The 22449-nt window shown below is 52.1% G+C and overlaps 1 protein-coding gene across 1 annotated transcript; it reads right to left on the reverse strand.

Moving 5' to 3' along the window:
• Positions 1-1494: 1494 nt before the first annotated feature.
• Positions 1495-14389, reverse strand: BAHD1 (bromo adjacent homology domain containing 1). Its single transcript, XM_082485338.1, has 6 exons — positions 12745-14389; positions 8947-9308; positions 6820-6979; positions 5737-5813; positions 3248-3339; positions 1495-1903 (listed from the first exon to the last, which is right to left on the reverse strand). Exons 1-6 carry the CDS (start codon positions 14378-14380, stop codon positions 1714-1716), a joined length of 2517 nt encoding a protein of 838 aa, XP_082341464.1. The 5' UTR covers positions 14381-14389; the 3' UTR covers positions 1495-1713.
• Positions 14390-22449: the final 8060 nt, after the last annotated feature.

The following is a 22449-nucleotide window of genomic DNA, read 5'->3' on the forward strand; positions in this document are numbered from 1 at the left end:
CTGCGCCAACGTCCACGGGGAGTACAGGTAGTGCCATTTCCACGGACAGGACAACAACATTAAAGCAGTATGAGCACTTCTACCATTTCACACGAGTTCAGAAGCCCCAAAAGACGGGAAAGATGCAGATCCCTCGTTTCCCCGAGCGACTCCGGCCAGCAGCAACGTGGGCCGAGACGGTGTCGATTCTCCTCCTTTACGGTAGTGCAATCTGGAAGCGGCCTCCCGGCTTGGTGCGAGTGACTCGACGGACTGTTACGCTGTCCTTTGGTTTGCTTTAGGATTAACTCGAACAGTTTGGATCAAGATAAACTAACGTCTATCTAGGATCTCGACACGTAAGGCAAGAGGCACTATCTGTGGGACTCGGGTCGCGTTTGCCGATGCGAACCTCCGCCGACGCTCAGTTCCCTTCAGGAGCCGCAGAGCCCCTTTGGTGAGCGCGCTCGGGCGCCAGGATGGGCTTGGAGGGGGGAGGCTGCAGGGCAGCGCCGCGACGGCACCGCTGATGGCTTCAACAGGACGCCCAGGGTCAGGACGGTCACACCAGGGGGGGTAAAATTAAAAAAAAAAAAAAAAAAAAAAAAACAAACAACCCAAAACTCTCACGAAAAGGGTTTGCCATTTCACTCTCCAGCCTCTAGCTTCTTTGCACTGAAGCTGTATGGGGTAAAACAGGGACTGTAAACAACGGCACAGGAAAACAAACCGGGAAGAAAGAGTAAACCCACTTCTACCGCTACGGCCCCCTAAGCCCTTGGAGGAAGAGCAGTACTCGGAAGAGCAAACAGGGTTCGCGCCAGCGGAGCCCCCTTGGTGTGCTCCCAGGTTCCAAGCGACGCACGCCTGCTGGCACCGCGCTTCACGGGGCACGAGACCCCTCGGGGCACGGTCAGGGCATCCGCCACAGACACCGCGCTGGGACGGAAGGCCCGCGACGCTGCCGGCCCCCCCTCTGCGACGGAGCGGGTTTCCAAGCCCGGCTGCCGAGCCCCGGTCCGGGCGGCGAATGGGAGGACAGCGAGGTGAGGGGAAGAGAAAGATGAAGGGAAAATAGGGGTCACCTCTTCCCCCGGTGGAGCAGAACCTATTCAAGCACGACACCAGGCCACTCCGCGTGCAGGTAGCTTCCAAAGCACCGCCTGCATTTTAAAGCAGCTCTCACCCACCGGGAATCCTCAGAGTCTGTCCCGCGGGCCCACGGAGACTCTCCTGCGCTCTGCCATGGAACGGGTCTGTCCTCACACTTCACATCGGGGCGCGAAAACCACAGAACTGTCACAGCTTGACTCACGGAATGCCCCAAAGCATCCCTCCTGCACCTCCCCACCGTTCCCACCAGCGATGGCTCTGGATTCAGTTTACTGGCTTTTATCCCCTGCAAACCCCTCCTAATATATGCATCTCTAGATACATATATAGATATAGATTTACATATGCAAGTACCTATATCTATATACATATATTTATTTTATACGTATATATTTTCATTTATGCTTTTAATGAAGTGCTGTGCTTTCAACTGCTGCCTTCCTCGTCCACAGGGATCCGCTCCTGCGCACGCTTTTCAGTCCGAGGAAGGAGCGCTGGGCGCTCTCGTCTGCAAGCAGCACAAGGCGAGTCGCCGAGAGCGCAGAGATGTCCCAGACCGCCAGCCTGCCGCCAGCTCTCCGGCGCCCCTCATCCCCACTCTGGTCCGACGGAAGCATGGTGCTACTGCGGGTTCTTCAAGATGCGCCCGTGTCTGAAGTCGTAGACGTGACGACAGAGGAAAACCAGCTCGGGGTCAGTGTCCTCGGGCACCTTGCGGTGCAGAGGTGTGGAGTACTCTTCCGAGGGAGGAACCATAATGGTTTTCCTGCCTGGGATCCCTTCGACTCGACGCTTTGCCAAGGCACAAAATCTGCAATGCAATTAGAAGAGTTAGCGTGGACTCGTTTCGTCTTCCACTCTTGGCATTAGCCTGTCTCGGCAGAAGCCCTGACCGCGGCTGCCCGAGGATGAGGGGGTGGAAGGGGAAGAGCGTGGAGGAGACCTGAGCTTTGCTCGAGAGGAAGACGTGAAGTGCCATTGCTTTTGACCCCACCCTGAACTGCAGGAAGCAGCACAACGGTTTCTATGTCTATCCTTGTGGATGCCGTACAGTACGAAAGATGACTGCAATTAATCCACCTTGCTTTTACCACTTTGGTGTTGCTGTTCGGGCAAACGAAGAGTTTGGGTTGCCCTCAGGGAACATCTCACAAAGGTGACCTTACCCACAACAGCACGAAAAAATTCCTGCCAACAACTATTCCAGAGGACTGGAAAGGAAGTGAACAACGAGCTGTTTGGATCCAAAGCTTAGGGGTTTCTGTGGAGACTTTTTTTTGTTTGTTTGCCTGCTTTTTTTAAGGGTTTTCAGAAGAAAGAGCAAAATTCAGCTCATAAAGAGTTTGTAAAACAGTGTTTCTTTTTAGAAGTTCAAACAGCAGAGCCCTAGGCTAGGAGCAGGAGGACTACAAAGGGTGCATTAGGGCTTAAACATCCCCTCTGGGGTAAGGCTGCACAGTCAACAAGATGCAGCCAGCAAAACTGAAGAGATTTAAAGCACTTTTGCATTATGGATTGATTTGCGTGTCCGTTCAACCCCTATTTCCATGCTGCCCTTCGCATCCATCCATCAAAGGGTGGCAGTCCTGAATATGGACGCTCAGAAGCTCTTACTGACAGAGTTTCAGTTCAATCAGCAAGAGCTTAACAGTAAAAGCCTTAGTCACTGCTCCAAGCGATGCTGCTGCCCAGGCACCCGGATCCACGAGCACCTGCCCTACTGTCTCAGAGCAGCGCCGACACAGGCGTATCACCGGCTTTTTGGCTAGCTATGGCAGCTGCCTACCACAGGGGACAGACGTACAGGATGATTTCCTGCCTCGCTTAGCTTTTAGCTCCGAGTTACGGGTTTTCCTGCACCCTCCTCCACACGCTGTGGGTACCAAGGTCATACAAGTACAAACGTTTGTGAGCCCCTTAAAGCAATTGTATTACACAAACCAGACACGTCCTGAATCTGGAGTGGAAGAAGCTCCCGCAGACTGCGGTACCGAACTCGGACGTAGAGTGAGTGTCACTCATCCCGTTCCAGCCAGACCAAAGTCTGCGGGGCTGGGACAGTTCTGCTGGGTGATGGTTGGAAATGGAAAGAGTGACAAGAGCTGGAGACAGATGAAGGTCTCGGGCAGAGCAGCAAGTTAAGAGCACCACCTACCTGCAGTACTCTGCAAAGGTCAGCACGTAGCATTTCTCCTCTATGCAGGCAACACTGTTTTCATCCTGATGCCGGGATGCAAAGATCTCATTCTGCAAGAGAAGGAAGAGGTCACCCAGCTGGCCAGGAGCCCCAGGGAGGCAGGGCTGGCTCCACACCTTCACCCATCACCTTAAAGGGGAGTCTAGCAAAGCACGCTCATAGCGGAGCCAGTATTTCCCATAATCCAGACACTTCCCAGGTGTTTTGGGACCTATTTATAGCGTACACCAGAATTTTATCCAGCGACACGTGAGCAAAGCATTAAGAGTTCTCCCATCATTTAACGCCGCCCAGCACACTTTGTGAGGCCAAGTGTCCAAATCCCGCACGTACTGCCCACATTACAAAAGCACTTCGGCAGCGAGGCCACCAGCAGATACCCCACTCAGCCTCCTCCTTCCTCCTGGGGACGACGGAGAGCTCGTGGCCACCGCCGAGACGTGTCCCAGGAGATGAGCTTTTGCAATGCTGCACTGGGAAAATTAAAAGCAGCATGTTGAAAGCGCTATTGCGATACCTGGGAAAGACGACGAGACAGGTAAGAGGGAGGAAGTTGATCAGGGGAGGTACTGCAGAGGCTCAGAGAGAGCAAAAACCGTGCAAGAGGTACTTTTGCGCCGGCTTATCTGAAATCTGACGCTGTGCACAGACTCCGCGTGGAAGGAGCCTTCAGACCACATCCAGAAAACCCAGTGAGCAATGCTCCCGCAGGCAGGAGGTCGGAGCACTCCCCACCCACACATTCCTCCAAGCTCCTAGGGATGTTCTACATTCAGTTTCTTTCCTGTGCTGGAACCCCTTCCAATTCATTCGTACAGCTAAAAATGTAAATGGAGATTGAACAGCACTTTGCTGTCCTTACTAGTACCCTGGGACACACGACCAGTCTTTCCAATCCATCTCTGTATCAAAGCTAATGGAATCCCTTCTTCTCCAACCCTTTCCTCATCCCACTTCAATTAAAAAGGCTGGTTTAGTGAGGGAAGTAGCAATAGCCTTTTTTCCCAGGGTAATTTAGGAAACTTGGCTCTGCAGCAGGCAGGGTTGGTCAGATATGGGGCAACCCAGACGGAGCCATTTGAAAGAATTTCAGGTGTGGTTAGATCAGCAGAGATCGTCTCTGGGAATAAGGATGCTCTGCACGAGTGTGGAAGCGTTACCTGCAGGCTTTGTTTCTGCTCGCAGCCCCGAGGAAGGAGGCTGGAAGGAAAGACTCACAAAAGGGTCACCGTTTGGGGACATGCTTAATCAGAGCAAGGGAAAATGCCACACCTCGCTTCTGCACAGCGGGGTTTTGGTCTACTCCTTAAATCAAAACTGTCTGAGTCATCTTTGGCAAGCCCATCCCAGCTACTCAGCCCAAACGGCACTCTCTCAGTTCAAGTCTTGTGTAATTAAGCAGGTGTGCAAAAAACTGGCTTAATTCCTCCCGGCCAGACTACCGGGACTCTCTCCACACTAAAACGCAACTGGATACAGTCACGCTTCAACTTACAGACCAGAAAACGACAAGGTACCACATTTTGGTTTAGAAACTCATCTGTGCCCTGCAAGTCAGGCAGGTACAGTTCCCTGGCTGTGCCCCCGTCCCGCTCTCACCTCTGCCCTCCCCTTTCATTTAAAAAAGGAAAAACACACCAAGTATTTTGGTGGGTTGAAAGCAGCAGTAAATTCTCCATTCCCAGTTTAAAAACAGCTTGTTCTGTCACCCAACACAAGCCCATGCAAAGCAGAGCAAGGCGTGAAGTCATAATGATTCACACGTCTTTTTCCTTTTAAAAAGCAAACTCTGTTATACTGGCACAACATCCTCGAGTCAGTCTTTAATTCTGTCGTAGATCGATACAGGGGGAGGACGATGCACCCACACTTCTGCACAACACAAACAAGTTTCTGGAGTTCAAGCGGCAGGTTAAGTGATTGACGACAAAAAGGCAGCACGTGGTATAGGTACGCCGGTGTCCTGCAGAACTGCAGCGGGAGCTTTTGTGTGCAGCTCTGCGTTTCTGGGTGAATTAGAATGCACCTTCTGGAAAGGCGTCTGATCTTGATTCAGTATAAACTCACTCTTCCTCACTCCTAAGGTAGCAGCAGTCAGAGCAACTTTTCACTTAATGCACAGGATTTTCTCAGATTAAAGGAAGAAACATTACAACTTAACAGAGGCGGCCACGTAAAGGCGGCAGCAGCTTGTGTTACAGCCCAGAGCTTCTACAGATGACAATAAATTGGGGAAAAGCCCGTCTATAGGACACCACCACTCAACACATCTGGCGACAGCTGCAGCACAGCCAAGAGACAGCTCCGTCTGACTCAAAACGGCAGCTCGGCCCCCTGCGTTTGGGGCCCCCAGGAAAGCAGGGAGATGCTCAGGCGAAGCCCCTCTTGCTGCAGAAAGAGGGACCCAGCAGGCTGCCCGCGCCGCGCGCCGCGCCGGCATGCCTCACCTGGTGCATACTGGGGTTGCGGCCTCCCTGAGTGTGCTCCGGTCTGTAATACCACAGGAGGCTCATCATCAGCTCCCCTGCAAGAAGATTTATTAAAATATGTCAAGCCTCAGTGTTCTCGTAGCGCTTTCCCACTAATACCCACCTTCCTCCTCCTGCTTCATCCCTTTAATTCCCATAGCACTCGTGTAGAGGCAGCTGTGCCGTGATAAATATTTCATGCTGAACTAGGTGTCCTTTTGTTACAGCAAGGAGCCATGAAGTCGGTCACGTCGCTATTCCGTTACACCCTCACCCCCTTCTACTTGTGTTACTTTGTCACAAAGAGGTCAGTTAGGCACCAAAAAAAACCCAACACCAAACCAAAAATCAAATGTTTCCATCTGATAAAAGCATCCGTCCAGACTGCAAGCTGGAAAAGACGCTCTCCAAAGCTCGGTACTGGCAGCAATAACTCCCGGGTTAACACCAGAATTGCTGTCGCAGGATGACATGACCGAGACGGGCCTCATCACATCTTGATCACTTGTTTTACACGTAATGTTTTTTGGTACTTTTTTTAGTCTTAAGCAAGACCTGTACTTTGCAGCATTCGGCACAGCCTCCTTGGCTCAGGTGTCGCTAGTCAGACACGGGACCTTGACACCAAAACCACACTGCTCCAGTCACCACCTCTACTCGGGACCCGTCTGGAGGTGCTGCAGATCAGCCCGTGCTCCCCACCACCTCCCAGCGCAGACACTGGACAGAGCAGTTGAGCAAACAGCAGCTCCCGAGACGTCTGTTGCAATGAAATAATATAGGAGATAGTTGCTAAGACGGGCACTTGGCAGATATTATGTGCTTTCACGACCAGACAGATTTTGATTACCAGTCCCAGGCTAGTGATTAAAGAGCGTTTCAGTTCCTGGAACAATCTGAATGAAAGCCATGGAGCTAATCTCTTCCTCTTCATCACCCGGTCTGGCAGCAGCGGAGTACCCTAACAAGCTTGCAGCTCTCCCGAGATCCATCACCTCCCCGGTCCCAGCTCACCCTCGTCTGTCAGGCACAGAGGCAACGCGTATGCTTTTGGCACAGTACCTGTTTTGGGGTCTTCCCACAGTGCCGATATCTTCGCAACGTACGGCATTGATTTCTTCCGGGGTCCGGATTTCAAGAGGACAGTGTCTCGCACCCGGATAATCTCCCCATCTCTCTCCACGGCCTGATAGCTCTTGCGAACAGCCGGCTCTGGTTCATTCTACACCATCAGGACACAAAAAATAAAGCAACCTGAGTGTGCAGGCAAAGAGTCGGTTTATTGTTTGCTACCCCGGTCCAAAACTCCTTTAGTTCTGCTGCAAATTAAAAAACTTGCCTAAGCCTACCCAGAGCCAAGGGCTCCACTCCAACACATCTCCGAGAGGAGTCACACAGCATTGAGACCACTCGTGGCATCTCTGTTCCCACCAGGTTGGCTTACAACAAAGATCAGGTCAAACAAAATTACTTTTTCTATGGGTAAGGCATTCATAGGCAAAGAAAGTTCACCGAGGAATAACATCCACGTGCTCGCAAGTCATGCACGGCCATCGTTTTGAAATTAAGCGAAACAACTCATTTCTGCTACGTAGCGCTGGCAGTAAGGAGCTGCTCACCACTGGGACAGCAAGTCTCAAAAACACATATTCTGAAATTATTACCCTTATTTCAAATTAAAAAAAATAATCCTCCTTCAATTCTGCACGCAGAGAGCCAACATTCAGAAAAATCACCCTTTTATGTGCCCGCCTGTAGGTGTGCATTTCCTTCCTATTCAAAAGGCACGGAAAACTAGGCATATTTTGAATACTATGCACTTCTCCGATACAAATATTGTAAGAAAGCAAATAAAACATGAAATATTTCACACAACCAGGGCAGGGAGCGGCAGGGAGGCCGTGGCAGAAAGCTCTCCTTACCGAGATTGCCAACATCTCCTTTGTACCCTCTAACATTACAAAATGATCTCTTTTTGGCCTGCGAGCTGGGGTTTTTGTATTTTATTTCAGTTTTGCTCTGAAAACTCATTTCCGAATGCCTGAGCAGGATGGGTTTAACCTCCTGCCAGATCGCCCAGGCGAAGTCGGAAGCATTAGGCGCCAGGACGTAAGGAGATTAACGCTGTGCTGCTGCTTTCAAAGCGTCAAAGTCTGAGCGATGGATGGAAGCGGCCCGTCTCTGGCTTTCGCACGCTTCGGCCCTGCGCAGCCCGTGGTGCCCGTACACAGCCCCGAGAGCGGAAGCCACAGCCCCTGCCCTGGGCGACACCACCGCAGCAAGCGGCAGCAGGGACGAGCGCGCTCGGAGCACAGCTCCCCTCGCTGCGGACGCTTACTGCGCCCCCTTCAACGCCTTGTCCCACCTTCCCAGGCAGCACGCGGGCCCAGGTTTCAAGTCTCCACTCTCATGTTTTAATAACGTGAAGTATACTGCCTTCTCTCTCAATTGAAGCGGACGTTACTGTAATTAAGTTCTCTGGCAGGAAATCTCCCATCTCGCAGGAGCCAGGCCCTGCCCCTGAACACAACAAATGGGAAAGTAGAGACAAGAAATCCTTGAAGGAGCGACTGGCTGTGCCACCAGGTAAGTTACAAGAAGGGCAACATTGGGTGCTAGAAAAATGCCATCTGGGAGCCAGGATAGCGCCTTGGTCCTCTGCTCTCTGGGAGATCCCGCTGGGCTACAGACACCATCAGCGAGGAGAACCACCGTACCAGAGCTACCTTTAAACAACTGCTGCTTATAACGAGGCTAAAGCCTCCCTCATTTTCTCAGAGAGGTCTGCCCTGGCCCAGGAGGAAGAAGCTGGAGGACCATCTCTCTGTAGGATGGACTCACGTGTGCGCAGGTGCCACCCTTGCAAACGCCGAAGGCAGAAGCATTCATCATCCCGGTGTTTCAGCTGATGCCAGCACGGGAGCGGCAGGTTTTCCTTCCTTTCCAAACAGCCTGTCACGCTGTGCAAGGTAATACCAGGGTGCAGGAGAAAAACCACTCCAACAGTAGCTTGGCCTCGAAGCCCAGCCAAAAGGCACTATTTGCTTGCCCAAGAGGTTCTAGATGGCATCTAGTGACCATCTCCACCTTGAAGCAAGGCCCAAAACGCTCTCTAGCCTTCGTCCCCTGGAGGTGCCCGAATGGGTACAGCTGTACGGACACAAAGCCCAGCACTGCACAGACACCTACCACAACGTAGACGGCCTTCTCGCAGGCGGTGCCAACGGGTATCCAGCCATTGGTAGCTCTCCGCCTGCTAATGCGCTGCTGCTTTGGGTGGGAATGACCTCCCGTCGCTTTGCTGTCGGAGGCATGGAGACAGCCCGTGGTATTTCGGAGACCGGATTTGGAGCCGCTGGGAGGCTTTGAGCTCTGCGGACATTCTCGGGCCATGGTCTGAGGGTCAGAGTTGGGGGTCTGCAGATGAGGAACGGGCTCTGCAGCCGGTGGCACGCTGGGTACAGGACATCCTGAGAGCGGGTGGGCAGGCGACGCGGGGTGCCCTGCCACAGGGATTGTGAGGTTCAGCTGGTCCAGAGACTTGCAGCCTTCTAGCAGAAGGGAAGAAGAGAGACATGTATCTCGTTTGAAATACAAGACGACTACACAATCAAGACTGTCCCAAACTACCGCTTTCTCCCAAAATTCCCTTTATTGTGTTATAGCAGTAAAGACTCTTCCCGTTTTAATTTCATTTTGCACCGTCACTGGATTCTAAAAGCAAAGATATTTCTAAGCCTGCGATGCGCCAATGTGTTGCTGCCGATGACACTGCACTACAAGAAACCCGTCTGAAATCCCCCAAAGTAGCGCCAGCCAGCAATACACATACGGCTGGCCAGTGGCCAAAGCAGTTCCAGCCTGTCAATATGTATAAAAGAAATAAAAGGCTTATCAAAACGATGGGAAGGATTAAACCACACGAGCAGAAGCCGCCAGCTTCTTTCAAAATGCCAAATTCTACTAATCAGGGAAAATTGAGAAGATTCTCTGAATTAACTCCAGAAACAGGAAACAGCGTGGAACAGAACTATGTAAGACGATGCACGCTGCTGCCTTCAGCAAAACCGTGTCCCTCGAGCGGACGCGTTAACCACAACAGGTTAGTCAGTCGGCTGGCGCTGCCTCTCAACAGCGTCCCAGGACACCTCCCACCGCTCCGCGAGCCACAAAACAAGCCCTCAACCCAGGGCAAGGCGTCCCACGGAAGAGCACGTCGGATTTGAATTACCCACCGTCAGCGGGAAGAAAGCTCCCTGACCAACATTCAGAGCACCCCCACTCCCTCAGTCCGAAAGCTGCTCTTTTTGGGGTGACCGACAGGGCAGCTCCAGGCCGGCTCCGGGAGAAGCCCCCCGGACCGGAGCACGTCCCAGCAGATCTGTGGGACCGCGCTGCTGCAGAGCTGCTAAAAAAGTGAAAACGCATCTGAAGTCACCAAGCTCCGGCTGAGCAATTCCCGAGATCCCCCGGCAGTACCAGGAAAGTAAACTATTGCCTCCTGTCTCCCGCTTGACCCTCCCGGAGAGGGCTGACACGAAGCCGCCGCTGAGGACTGGCACCAGTCCCTGCCGACCCGAGGAGCAAAGGCGGCAGCAAGCCCCCGCGCCAGCCAAGCCGTCGGGGCGCGCGTTCGGGTACCCTGCCTGGCCTCGGCAGGCACGGGACCCATACGGCAGTGAGTCACCTCTTCAGTATTTTGCTTACAAAAGCAGTTTTCAAGCTTGAACTAAAGCAGGGTGAAGCTTCACTAAAGTATCTGCTAAACTTCAGGCGGGCAGTGGAGAGCTGCCCTCGCCGGCAGCCCGGGGCTCGCTCCTTGGTGGCACACGCTGCCAGCGCGCCACCAGCGCTGGGGACGAGGCATGGCCCGGCCCATCCCCACCGCCCTGCTTTCAAAGCGCCCGCTGCGAACCATCCGCGGGACCGGGAAAGCGATGCCCGTCCCCTACACGCGGCAGGCCACGACTGCCCAAGGTTACAGCCCGACCCCCGATTTGTACCAAACCCACACCGGTATTTCCATACGAACATCTCGAGCACACCAAATAAGACGGATGCTACACAAGGTATGCGACACGTCAAGCTGGATCCCCTCGCACCAGTGCTCTCAGATGGGAGTCTGTTGCTTCAGCCAAAGTACTCCTTTAATTCACTAAAATAACCCACTCTAGGGAAGCATGAGATTTCAGAGGCACACGCTTATATAAAAATCAACTCCAAAGCGTAAGTCCCTGTTAATGCTCTAGGAGACCTCCTTAATACACTTCAATCCACAAAACGAAGCCTAAATTATTCCAATGTTGTAGGCTTTTAAATCAAAGTTGCTCACGGGAAGGGAATCGGAATCAGCGAAGCATTTATACGTACAGTCAGCTTTAACCCAGAACGCACCACATCCAAAAAACCTGCTAGAAAAAGAAATTATCTCGCCACTTACAAACCTACACTGAGAAAGATCTTAGCAGCGGGGTAAATACGTGCCCCCGGCACCGCTAGAGCCCCTGCCAGCACCGGGAGGGACGACCGAGTTCGCAAGGAGGGCTGAACTCCAGAAATACTCTGTTTGCACCGTCTGCATCCTTCTGGTTGCGGGAAGTTAGAGGCACAGGCATGCAAAAATGTCAGGAACAAAGCAGACTGACATGACCCCAGGGCAGTACAGAGAAAGCTGTCAGACAAGAACACATTGCTGAGCTGGGTGCCTTGCGAGCATTCCACTTTACAGAGCAGCAAAGCCACTAGCGAACACTGTCTAGCTGCTACCGTAGGCAGCGGCACCACGACAGCGGGGATATTTAGGGAAAAGGGAAATTATACTTCAACCAAACGCTCCCGAGTTTCAGCAGCTTCCTACAACGGAAGATGACAAAGCCTCACTCAAACGGAGCGCTGAACCAAGACTTCATCCGCCTACCTGCCAATCTGTTTTAAGTGGGTAACTCGTGCCTCCTTCCGACTCCGACACGTGGGTAACGGAGAGCGGCGCTCCGCTCCCAGCCCCAGCAGCTGCAGCAGCCCGGTCCACGGACCGCACTGTTTGCCGAGGGCAGCCCTCTCCAGCTTGATGGCTTTTATACCAAGTACTGGTGTCTGATAACCCCCCCCCAACAATCCACTTGTAAATATTTCATAAGATATTTTTCACTAGCAAAGGCAACGCTTCAGGATAAAGCGGGCTGGAGGACAACGTCTGAAAAGCAGGCAGGGGAGGGAAGAGCGCCAGGCAAATAACTACGGCACCTCTCGCGCCGTCACCTCTTCTCATTTCAGTGCCTCATTTTCAGGCATTGTTTAAGAACAAAGATGGGACCACTACTCAGCAGACTAACGGCGTAGCCGGCACTTGTATCACCGCACTGAAATTCAAGCGTCTGCCCAAAGAGTAGACTCGGACAGAATCATTACACAGCCCTGCCAGGTCTCATCTGTAAGATCTTAAACGACTGCATCCCCTACACAGCTTGCGCCAGGAGCCTAATGACCGCGGCGATGCCCGCTTCTTCACACCGCTCTGCCCTGCGAGGATGCTTCCGTCCCCAGAGCGAGCTTTTGGGAACGGAGGAGTAACTCAGCCCGATGTGCTTTAGACCCTCCGCTCAGCGCGGCCCAGGACGGCGAGAAGCCTTGCGGCGCACGTAGGAGCTCAGCCCCACTCGTTTCACACAGATCAAAGCTAAGCGGTTAGCTCCGGCATGACAAGTCATGAGTCACCTTCTCACTGCCCAAATCCTTTCACCGATTCTACGCTTTCCACACCAATAAGACCCTTCAGTGGGAAAACCCCTCAGGGCTAACAACGGGGGAAGGGGAGGTGAAAGGCGGATTCCTTCCGAGCGAGCGGCAGTGGGGCTGGCAGAGCACGAGGCACGGGGCGCGGAGGGAGCTTGCCTCCTGGCAACGAGATGCCTTCATTAGCCACCGCGCCGAACCAGCCCTCTTCTCCTAGGAAGGCCAAAGGAGACTTGCTCGCACTTTGCGCCTTACCTGCTGCAAAAGGCATTTTGTAGGGGTAGCTGTTCCGTCCCGCGTGCACGCTGCCGATCCTGCCCTCCGGCACGTGCACCACTCCGCAGACGCTGTAGCTGTTAATGGCCGTTCCTTCTCCACAACAGTACGGGGAGTTACACCAGGGGAGTGGCTGGAAGTGAGCACCTGATGGCAAGGAACCAGGCGATACCAAGAGCCCCTCACAGGCAGCAGACTGGGAAAGCTCCTCCTTGGGGTACACGGAGCAGTGAGAGTAGCCACTGTATCCACTTTGGCCATAACAAACGTAAAACCCGTTCAAGGGAGTCAGATCCGCGGATTCATAGAGACATCCACAATCCGTGTGATTTCCGGGCACGGGCAAGGGAGGGAACTGCTGCACGGGAAAGGAAGGCTGATGAAACTCCTGTTTGGGGGTGGGGGATTTCTCTCCGGGTCTTCCGTACTCGGGCTTCATGGAAGCTTGGCCACCCATGAGCAAAGGCAGTCTGTGGTAGAACCCCTCTGTGCTAGCATAGGAGCTAGACAGCGACTCGTAAGGGACGGGCTCCGTCGTCCCGTAGAGCCTAGAGGAGTCCCGCTGCTCTCCTTTCCCAAGGGCGCCTAGCGCGAGCCCTCGCCAGCCGTGCGGACCTTCCACCTTTAAGCCAGCCGCTTCCTTCTTGGATTTGACGCAATTCTTCCTACCGGCTTTGGCCCATTTGAGCGTAGATTTTGAACAGTGGTTCTCCAACTTGCCCTCTCCGTCCGATTTACTCCTCTGCTTCAGGGGTTGGTCTTTCTCATGGGTCAGCTTCAGAAAGGCCACGGCATTCAGGCTGGCCAGTCTCTTTGGGGTGGGATGATAGGAGATGGCACCGTCCTCCCTCTTTGCCCCATCATCAAAGACCTCATCCAGTGAGTGGTCACAGCTATTGCATTTCTGACTGGGCTCGTGCCGGTTTTTTCCTTTACCTGTTTTCACAGCTGTTTTTTCCAGCGCGGGCCAGTTGTCACCGGCTTTGCAATGCAAGCTCTTACCGGTACAGTCTCCGCCGGCTTTAACGGAGTCCCTCCGAAACCGCCTGCCGGATAATAAGCCATCGTCCCGTTCGAAAAGCAGATTGTTCACGGCCTCCGCGTTCAGCGAGGCCAGCCTGCGCTTCCTGGGCTCTGAAGGAGCAGTATCAAGGTCTTGCTCCGTCCCCGGATAAGTTATTGTGCACTTTTCCCCAGATGAATCACTCTTCCCTGCTCCCACAGGCTGAACTTGTTCGGAGAACAAAGCAGGTCCCAAACCCTCCATCCAGCTGGGAAGGTCCTTTTTTTTACAGCTCTGGGTCTGTTTCGACAGAGATCCAGCCACATCCTCCAGCCTGGTGAGGAGCACTTTGCAGGTCTTTTTGTTCACCGAGGGGAGCAGCCGTCTCCGCAGCGGGTACGTCTTTCGCACTTCGTGCAAATTCTTGCTTTTGTTCGTCCCCACAAACCCGCTCGGACAGTTCGGAGCCTCGGTGGCATCTCCGTCTCTCTGCTCGCCGCCCTCTGCGTCGGTCCTCTCCATCCTCCTGCTGCCCGTCGGTGATGAAGCTTGGCCAGCAGAACCAGCCGGATGCTTCAGAAGGAAGAGTTGTTTCTTCCGGGCATGCGTCATAGGATCAATGTCCAATCCTGAGAACGAACAGAAGAAAACATCTATTAATATCGCTGAGAGGGACCCATCTCCTCACAAAGCACCAACTGCCAATTAGGAAATATTTGGGGAAGCTTGTTTCTATACACAGTAGAGTCTTTTTGGGTGATGGCCAGTTAAGCCAATTAAGAGACAGGATGCGACGAGATGCGGTTTAATATTAAGCCATAGAACACGACAGTAATTAAAAGCAAGGCGGTGACGGCAAATGCCACGGCAGCCGGGAAAACCAGGGTACGGCCGGGAAGGTGCTTCACCCCGCTCCCGCCGCAACTACGGTCCCTGTTACACCGACGCCGTTTCTATCACGTTACGGATTCTCATCAAATTTACTAAAGCTGACGCGAACACTGGTCCAGGGCGCCCAGCAGCCACACATCCCAGGTACTCGGCCGCTTGCGTGTTGATACAGGCAGGCTGCTTCATTGGCGTTTTCTGTAACAATTAGACAAAAGAAAAACAAAAAAGTCCACCTACTCATGTGAAAGGTAAACTTGGTCTATTAAGCAGAGATCTGCCAACATTAATAAATTAAATAGATGCAAATCCCGATGCAGGTTAGAACCTGGCTACTCGCTGCTGTCATTCCCTACGGTTGGATTTTATAAATGTTACGGACACTAAACCAACCAAATCGTCACGTTTGGCAGAGGGGCCCTAAAAATACATTTATGGGAGGAAAAAGAATTACTCAGCTGTATGTCATTCCTGACTTTTCATCTAGGTGCTATGTCAAGTCACTCTTCCAAACCAACCCAAATTACTAAAAGAAAGAGATAAGAATCTGCACGCGGAACAGGAACCGCCTCGCTGAAGGCACGGCTGAGCAAACCGGCACCCCGCACCCTAAACCAGCACCCCGCACCCTAACGAAGGTGCCGGCAGGCCCGACGGCTTCAGCACCTCTGACCTTCCCAGCCAGGTAAAGCATTACACAAGTGGTCCGGCTCTGGTTTACCGCTAAGAGGGAACTTTTCCTGCCACCGCAGAAGGCACATCCTCGGGAGGAGGGCACCACAAGAGGTCTCGGTGGAAAGGTGGGGAGGAAGCATCGAACCCAGAAGAAATGGAGGCGACTGCTGACCGCCTTCCCCCAAAGCACCAGGAGCAGAGGTTGGGTGCTCACCACGCCACGCAGCAGGTACAGCCCGGGCCGTCACACCACACCGCGAGCAGGAGCTTATTACTAAATGCCCCCCCTAGCCTGAGGTACGCAAGCGGCAGGAGAGGAACAGCACCCACCGGAGAGCCCTTCAGCCACGTGTCGGCTTCCTCAGTTATCCAGCAAACTACACCTGATTTTATTTCTCCTGTTCCATTTTTAGCAGAAGGTTTACCACATCTTTGTACTCTTGCGTCTCAACTTCACCAGGTGATCTGCAGCGGGCTTGTGAGAGGTATTTGAGGAATTAAGCAATTTTGCAGCCTGAAGGAGCACAGATTCACGTAAGAAGCTGTAGGTCTACAGCTAAGAAAGGATACGGGTAGGTGAGTCTGACCTATAAACATTAGAAAAAGTCAGCCTAATCGAGTGATATTGGAATAGATTTAATTAAGTCTGTATCTGAGCATCAGAAACAGCAGAAAAGGATGATTGCTTGCAGTTAATGGCATTTATGAAATAGTCAGACTCCCTTTATTGGCACCAAAGAGTTGGTCTTCATATTAGCATCAACCCAGGAGCGGTTTGATCTTCTCCGCAATCAGGTATTTGGCTGGAACACTCCTCAACTGACACAATCGACACTGGTCTGCCACTTCTGAGGCTCTTAATTAAAGCTACTACTGCTTTTGCAGTGATTAGAACAAAGCTAATGAATTACAAGAACTGTTCATTTGATATGGTTTAATCAAGCTGATAATTAGATTATCTATTTGAAATAAGCCCAATGTGTTTTAATTGACTTGCTTATATACACATTAACTAAAAGAAACTTAGGAATTGCAAAGCACTGTGGTTTGCATATTGCTTTTCTAGATGTCAGGCTCCTCCCGACAGGGTTTGGGGTAACTGAGCCCTTACACCCCATTACACACAGGATACCTCCCCTGGCTACTGCCCGAACGGGAGCGCTCCGCGGGGAGCAAACATTTATGTATACACATGTTTTTCTGATAAGAACAACAGGTTCTGGAAATTAGGAGGATGCTTATCAAGTCAGACAGACAGTTTCCCCCAAAATTGGAATTCTTCTTGCACAAGAGGTCAAACTGACCACACACAACCTCGGGAGTTTGCAAGAGGACTATAATTTAAAAAAATAAATCGGGCAGAGTGGGGTTTGGCAGCGGTAGACCAGGCATCCTACCCAACCGTGCCCTGGGGAGCATAACTTCTCCCAGGCTATGCGGACCAGTGGGTTCTTTGCAACTCTCATCCTATCTTCTGTTGTCCCTACCGAGAGACGGAGCGCCTGGCAGAGGTGCTCAGCAGAGAGGTGGAAAACCCAAAATAAACAGCTGTGGCTTGCCTTAAAACCCAGCAGCAGCCACCACCTTCTCCTCAAGCTTTCGCAAGCAGCGGTCTGACCTTCTGGCCACTCACCACGCATCCTTCACTCGCTGGGGCTTTATAGCTCGTTAGTATTCCAATGAGCTAGAGTATCAATCAAAAAACCGAGTACTACAGACACGGCTGTGTTCATACCACGTCTCCCCTACAGTCAGAAAAAGTCCAGTAGAGATCGAAGGGGATTTTTCCAACAGCGCAGTTGAGAGTCATTAACAGCACAGTGACAGTCTTCCCTGTTCGACCGCATAAGGAATGCCAAGACAAACAACAGCTTAAATAAAGTATCTTTTCTGGAACCTACACACAGGAGTGCTTTAAGTAGCAATACCCCAAATGAAAACCGATTCTTCCCTCCTCCGCCTTTTTTTCTTTCTACAGACGTTTCCTACGTCCGCGAGAACCCCACCTCCCCCTCCAGAGCCGGGACCCCAGACTGGCCTTCCAGCGCGGAACAGGTAGCGACGGCTCACCGTGTTGTACCGCACTTACAGCTAATACTCTCACCCGGCTTGCAGCACTGACAGGCTGCAACCGGGAACGCAAGAGAAACACTCGAGTTGAACACGCAGAGATGACAATAGAGATATCGGAGTCAAAAACGCATTAAAGCGGGAAGAGCACCAAGACTGAATGCGAGCCGTTTTAAGAGTCTCAGTCGCGTAAGCCCTTTGACATGACAAGTTCTCAGGCACAATAGTAATCAAGCAATCACAGGCAGCTGGGGGTTTATTTCTTATTTTTTAATGAAAGGAGGTTACGTCTGCATGGATCTCCTCCTTGGCATCTGGTCTCTTAAGTTCTCTCTCCCCCACTCGGAGGTCAGCTGCTCAACTGCTACCAAGCACTCATCTACACGCGAAGAGCTAAATATCTGGAAGTTTGTGGAAAGACAAAATAAGCCAGCCCCACACATTTTGGCATTATAGCCAAGTAAATCCTTTAAGTGTCAGCAAGGAAAACACCAGCAACACAGCAACACTTCCACATGACTGTGAACCCTCCGAAATCCAGCTTTACCGCAGAAACACGGGACAACATGCAGAAATACAATCAAAGTAGCTTAACCAAATGCAGAAGTCTGCATCACTCTCTCAAAAATTTCCACGGTGGATTCCTTGGGAAAAACAAACAAACAAACAAAAACCCCCAATACCCCCAAACCAGCCAAGTTTCTCCCCGCCACGCTCAGTTTGGAGACCGAGATGAGGTCATTCTTCCAGATCGCACCCCACCAGGAGCCTGAAGTCCAAGGTCAGGTGAATTCCGGTTGTCTTCAAACGCATGACCGGATCCCATTTGCTTTGCACCGGCTCAATATTATCAGGATACTATTGGTAGAAATAAACCAATTTTGTGTGGATCAGCTACAAAGTGTGGTTAAAAAGGTATAGTTTCTACTCAGGGTACTTCTCCACAATAAAACAGCCACCGTGACCCACAGAGTGGTTTGCAGAAGCCGGAGCTTTGTTTATCCTCTCCAGTCTCTTCTGACATAATACTCTAATGGAGGTGGGAACGACCACGTTTAGCATCTGTAATGAATCTTGTTATTCCACAGCCATCCGCAATGCGAATTTCTTACAAACCATTGTGTCCAATGAGGAGAAAAAACCCCCACAGCTGGCTCCAGATCCCACAGAAGCCAAGTATAACATTTTAGGGCTGTTCCTTGACGTCTCTTTTGGAGAAACTCTCCCACCTCTCCACAGAGGTCCCTCTCAGCCTGGGGAATTTCACGCATTTTTCTGTTCTCCATGATTTGTCATACACAGGTGCAGAAAGAGCCTCCCCAAGCCTTGCTACACGGCTGCTACAGTGATGTCGCTGCCGGTTTTGGAGAGATATTGTGATAGGCATGAAGGAAAAAAAAGAACAACCAAAAACCTACTAACCCAACAATTCAGCCACACGGCAAGCACGCATCCAGCAAGCGGCACCAAACGGTCTTACGAGATCGCTGTGTGGAGTGAAAAATCATTGTTAGCACGCTGGGCTACCACGAAGTCCTTCCCTGCCTACCAAACCGCCTGTGTCGCAGGCACTGCTGTGCGAGGGGGGTGCTGCCGCTCATTCCCTTCTTGGGAAACAGCAGCGAGCGGCCAAGGCTGCCGACTCGACTGCGACCTGGCAATCCCTTTTCCTCCCCCAGCGTAACCCAGAAGCGGAGCTTTTCAACGCTGCTCAAAACTAAACCACCTGACAGTCAAGTGTATCAGGTCCCAACATCAGAGTCACGCCGAGTTTACTTACAGCAAGCATCGCACTCGTTTCGGCTGGGACGGGAGAGCGCGAGGGCTCTCCATCCCCTTCCCACCTTCGTGCTGCTTCACAAAGCAAAGAAGAAAACAACTGTGCCCAGAAGTCTCCAAGAAGTCACGAGATAATCTGAAGAACTGAAAGTGAAGATACTTAAGCCAGAACCTCCCATTTACTGCTTGCAGCTGAGGAACTGGATTAACAGTGAGAAGACATTTAGGTGTAACTATCGGAAACGAAACGAGTTGAAAGCAGCAGCCTGGTCTAACCAGCGGCGCGCAGAGCCCACCAAGGATTTTAAAGCGAGTTGGAATTGCTGCCTCCTTCCTCAAACCGGACTAGGTCTGAAAACTGTCCGGACAGCTGTTGAACCCAAACCAGATCAGAATAAAGAGAGATTTTAAAAAACCAACACTGGTCCAATTTTCTGCTAGAACAAAACCACTACCCAAACAGCAAAATCAGAAGAGAGTTGCTGCCTCATTAGTAGGAAAATAAGCAAGTGTGTTAACAGCTGCATGTTCTGTAATCACGCAGCTGCAGCATCTGTCTCTCCCTCTCTATCACTTGATTGCAAGTGAAATTAGAAGAAACTAGTCTGGGACTACCCGTTCAAGCACCATTTCCTTTCCAAAGCTTCACTACGGAGACACGCTCGTTCCAAGGAGACGATGCCAAAAGCACAGAAATTTAAAGCTTTTAAAGCTCCTAATCCATTTGGCACTTCAGTAATCTACAAAGAGTTACGACAACACGAATCTTCCTCTCTGCGCACAGCATCGTTTTGTCGAGTCCCAGCCCCCGCCTACTCGAAGAAGTTACATCCATTTAAATTGGCGCAGCTTATGCTACGACAACAGCACTATAACTGTAAGTATCTGGAGGATTGGCTCCCTTCTCCCTGCTGCTTTTACAGTCGAATAATTCTCGGTGCTATAAGGAACGTGTTGCACGAAGGAAGCCTCCCAGGAGCTCTGGGAAATCCGGATAAATCACAGAAGCATCAGGTATCCCAGGCTGAATTACCGGAACGCTGCGCCAGTCCCACGAGTGGAAGCACGGTCTCAGTCTCAAACATTCAGAAAAACTGTAATTGTTGCAGGCTGCAATTTGTCTTCCCAGGGTCTGGCCCTGATTTTTCTCCGGAGGCCCATCGAACGCTCCATCATCCACATGCTCCGGAGAAAACTGTTTATACAGAGCTCGTTAGGCTGCGGGAAAGGCTTGTTTCTCTCTCGCACCAACACAGCCCTAACCATTTGCCCGCACCTCCCGAAACCCACGCGAACACCGTCCCGGCGGACACAGCCCATGCCTCCGCGGCTTCAAGGCGGCTTGCGAAAAGGGATGTGGGGCAACTCTCACACAGCCAAGAGAGGACCTCTGGCAGCTGCCCGGGACTCCGCTCCACTCCCTGGGCCAACACCAGTAATTATCACTTCGTTGCGAAAGCCCGTGCTCCAGCCACATAGCTGGGAGTGTTGCAGAGCATGGGTGGCCGTGATAAATTACAGTGCTCAAACAACAGCAATTATAATCCGATGCTTTAGAAACAGAAGTGCTATACCTGTCTGAAAGCGGTGGCGAGCGGCGAACGAAACACGCCGGGGCGCAGTCCCTGCGTGCAGGGCTGACCGCTTGCATAAACACCAGCCAGACCTGCTAGCGCCCCGGCCGAGCGGCGCCCCGGCCCATCTCCCGGCAGGGCCTGGCCCGGCCTCCAGTATCTGCTGTCAGATCTTGCCTAGTGGCAGTGCTCTGAAGTGCTTTCCAGCAAAGCCAAAATTGCATTTCTCCGGCTGTTCTCACACTCTCCACAGCCCCAGCGAGCAGCGTTCACAAGGGAGAGAAAAAAAAAAAAAAAAAAACCCAAAACAAAAACAAAAAGGGAAAAAAAGAATAGAAAAGAAATCGCTGCTGGGCCCCCGAAGCCCACCCTCAGCGCAGGAGCCCCCCGGTGGCGAGCAGGAGCCCCCCGGCTCCCACCTCCCTCTCCGCAAGCAGCGCCTACAGCCGCACCGCGGCACAGTTTGCCGGCCCCGGGGAAAGCGGCCCTCGGCAGTCTCAAAAGCCGAAAAGTGGAATTCCAAATTCCCTGGCCGAAGCCATTCGGGAGCCCAAGGGGCACAGCGCACGGGCAAGGAGGGCGAGCGACGGCACGGCCACGGCACAGCTGCCCCCAGCTCGCTCTGCGCCGATACGCCCGGCTACGGGGACGGTCGGGTTCGGGGTTTGGCACCTTTTGGCAAAGGCAGGCACACGCTTTCGGGGAAGAGATTGTACCAACAACTCAACTAACTTCACTTGCCAAATTTTTTTCACTCAGTAGTAAACCGCTTAATTCAACAGGCACCTAGTTGAGAAAAGCCAGCTCTTCCAATACCAGCGGGAAAGAAGGATGTACAGGTTTGGGGGAGAGTGGGAAGACATTTCCCTGAAATTGATGAGAAGGGGCGTTGTTTGGGGGACTAATGCAACATCTGGAAAAAGCACATTCCTTTTTGGAAAGGCATCGGTTTTCCTTTCCCCATTACCGATGCTAATAAGCCATATTACTGCATTACATTTTCAGTGAAAAGCTGTCACTTAAGCTGAATATTTAGTAAATGCTATAGTATAAAATAAATGTGGGAAGTAGTGCGTGACCTCAGCAACTCAAACATCAGCCACCAAAACCCGATCATGCTTTGCAGCCACAGCCTGTGTACGCACTTGCACCGAAGCAAACCCCAAGTTTCTGAATGCAGAGCCTTCCCTGGACATCCCTCTGCACAGCCACGACCAACACTTGCAAACCCCACTTCCTATGGCCTACGAGAACTAAAGATTTCCCCCCCCAGTAGTGGCCGCACACCTTCTGCTTGTGATGCGAACACAAAGCAGCGTTTTTCCGCGCGTCCACAGGAGGTTCTGAGGCTTTCGCTGCTGCATACAGCCTCGCCAGAGAGCCCCGTGAAGAGGGTCCAGGTGAGTTTAGAGGCGATGGCACAGCCACGGTTTCCTACGGGCTCCCTGGAGAAGGGACGCAAAAGCTGTGCTTACCCACCAGCAAAGCCGCCCTCGCCCCCCCAAAGCCCCAAACTCACCACGGGACCGGGACGGATGGGAAGCAGTCGGAGATGAGGGTTTTGTCCTGCCCCCTTAGTTTGCTCAGAGGGACAAAATGACCCTCTTCCCTCACTCGGGGACACGTGTCTTTTGCATTTCAACAGGTTAGAGAGGGAAGCCCCAGGAGGAGAACAAAACTTTGAGCTAATCGATG

Source organism: Vanellus vanellus (genome assembly GCF_965231255.1).
Source record: "Vanellus vanellus genome assembly, chromosome: 6".
NCBI classification, from domain to species: Eukaryota; Metazoa; Chordata; class Aves; order Charadriiformes; family Charadriidae; genus Vanellus; species Vanellus vanellus.

What these genes read in the sequence shown, in the direction of transcription:
- BAHD1 (XM_082485338.1), bottom strand. Translation starts at nt 14,380, where the DNA reads ATGACGCATGCCCGGAAGAAACAACTCTTCCTTCTGAAGCATCCGGCT. An exon ending in CAAAATGCCTTTTGCAGCAG is followed by an intron (nt 9,309 to 12,744) that starts GTAAGGCGCAAA and finishes CCCTTCTGCTAG; the next exon opens with AAGGCTGCAAGTCTCTGGAC. An exon ending in GTGGGAAGACCCCAAAACAG is followed by an intron (nt 5,814 to 6,819) that starts GTACTGTGCCAA and finishes ATCTTCTTGCAG; the next exon opens with GGGAGCTGATGATGAGCCTC.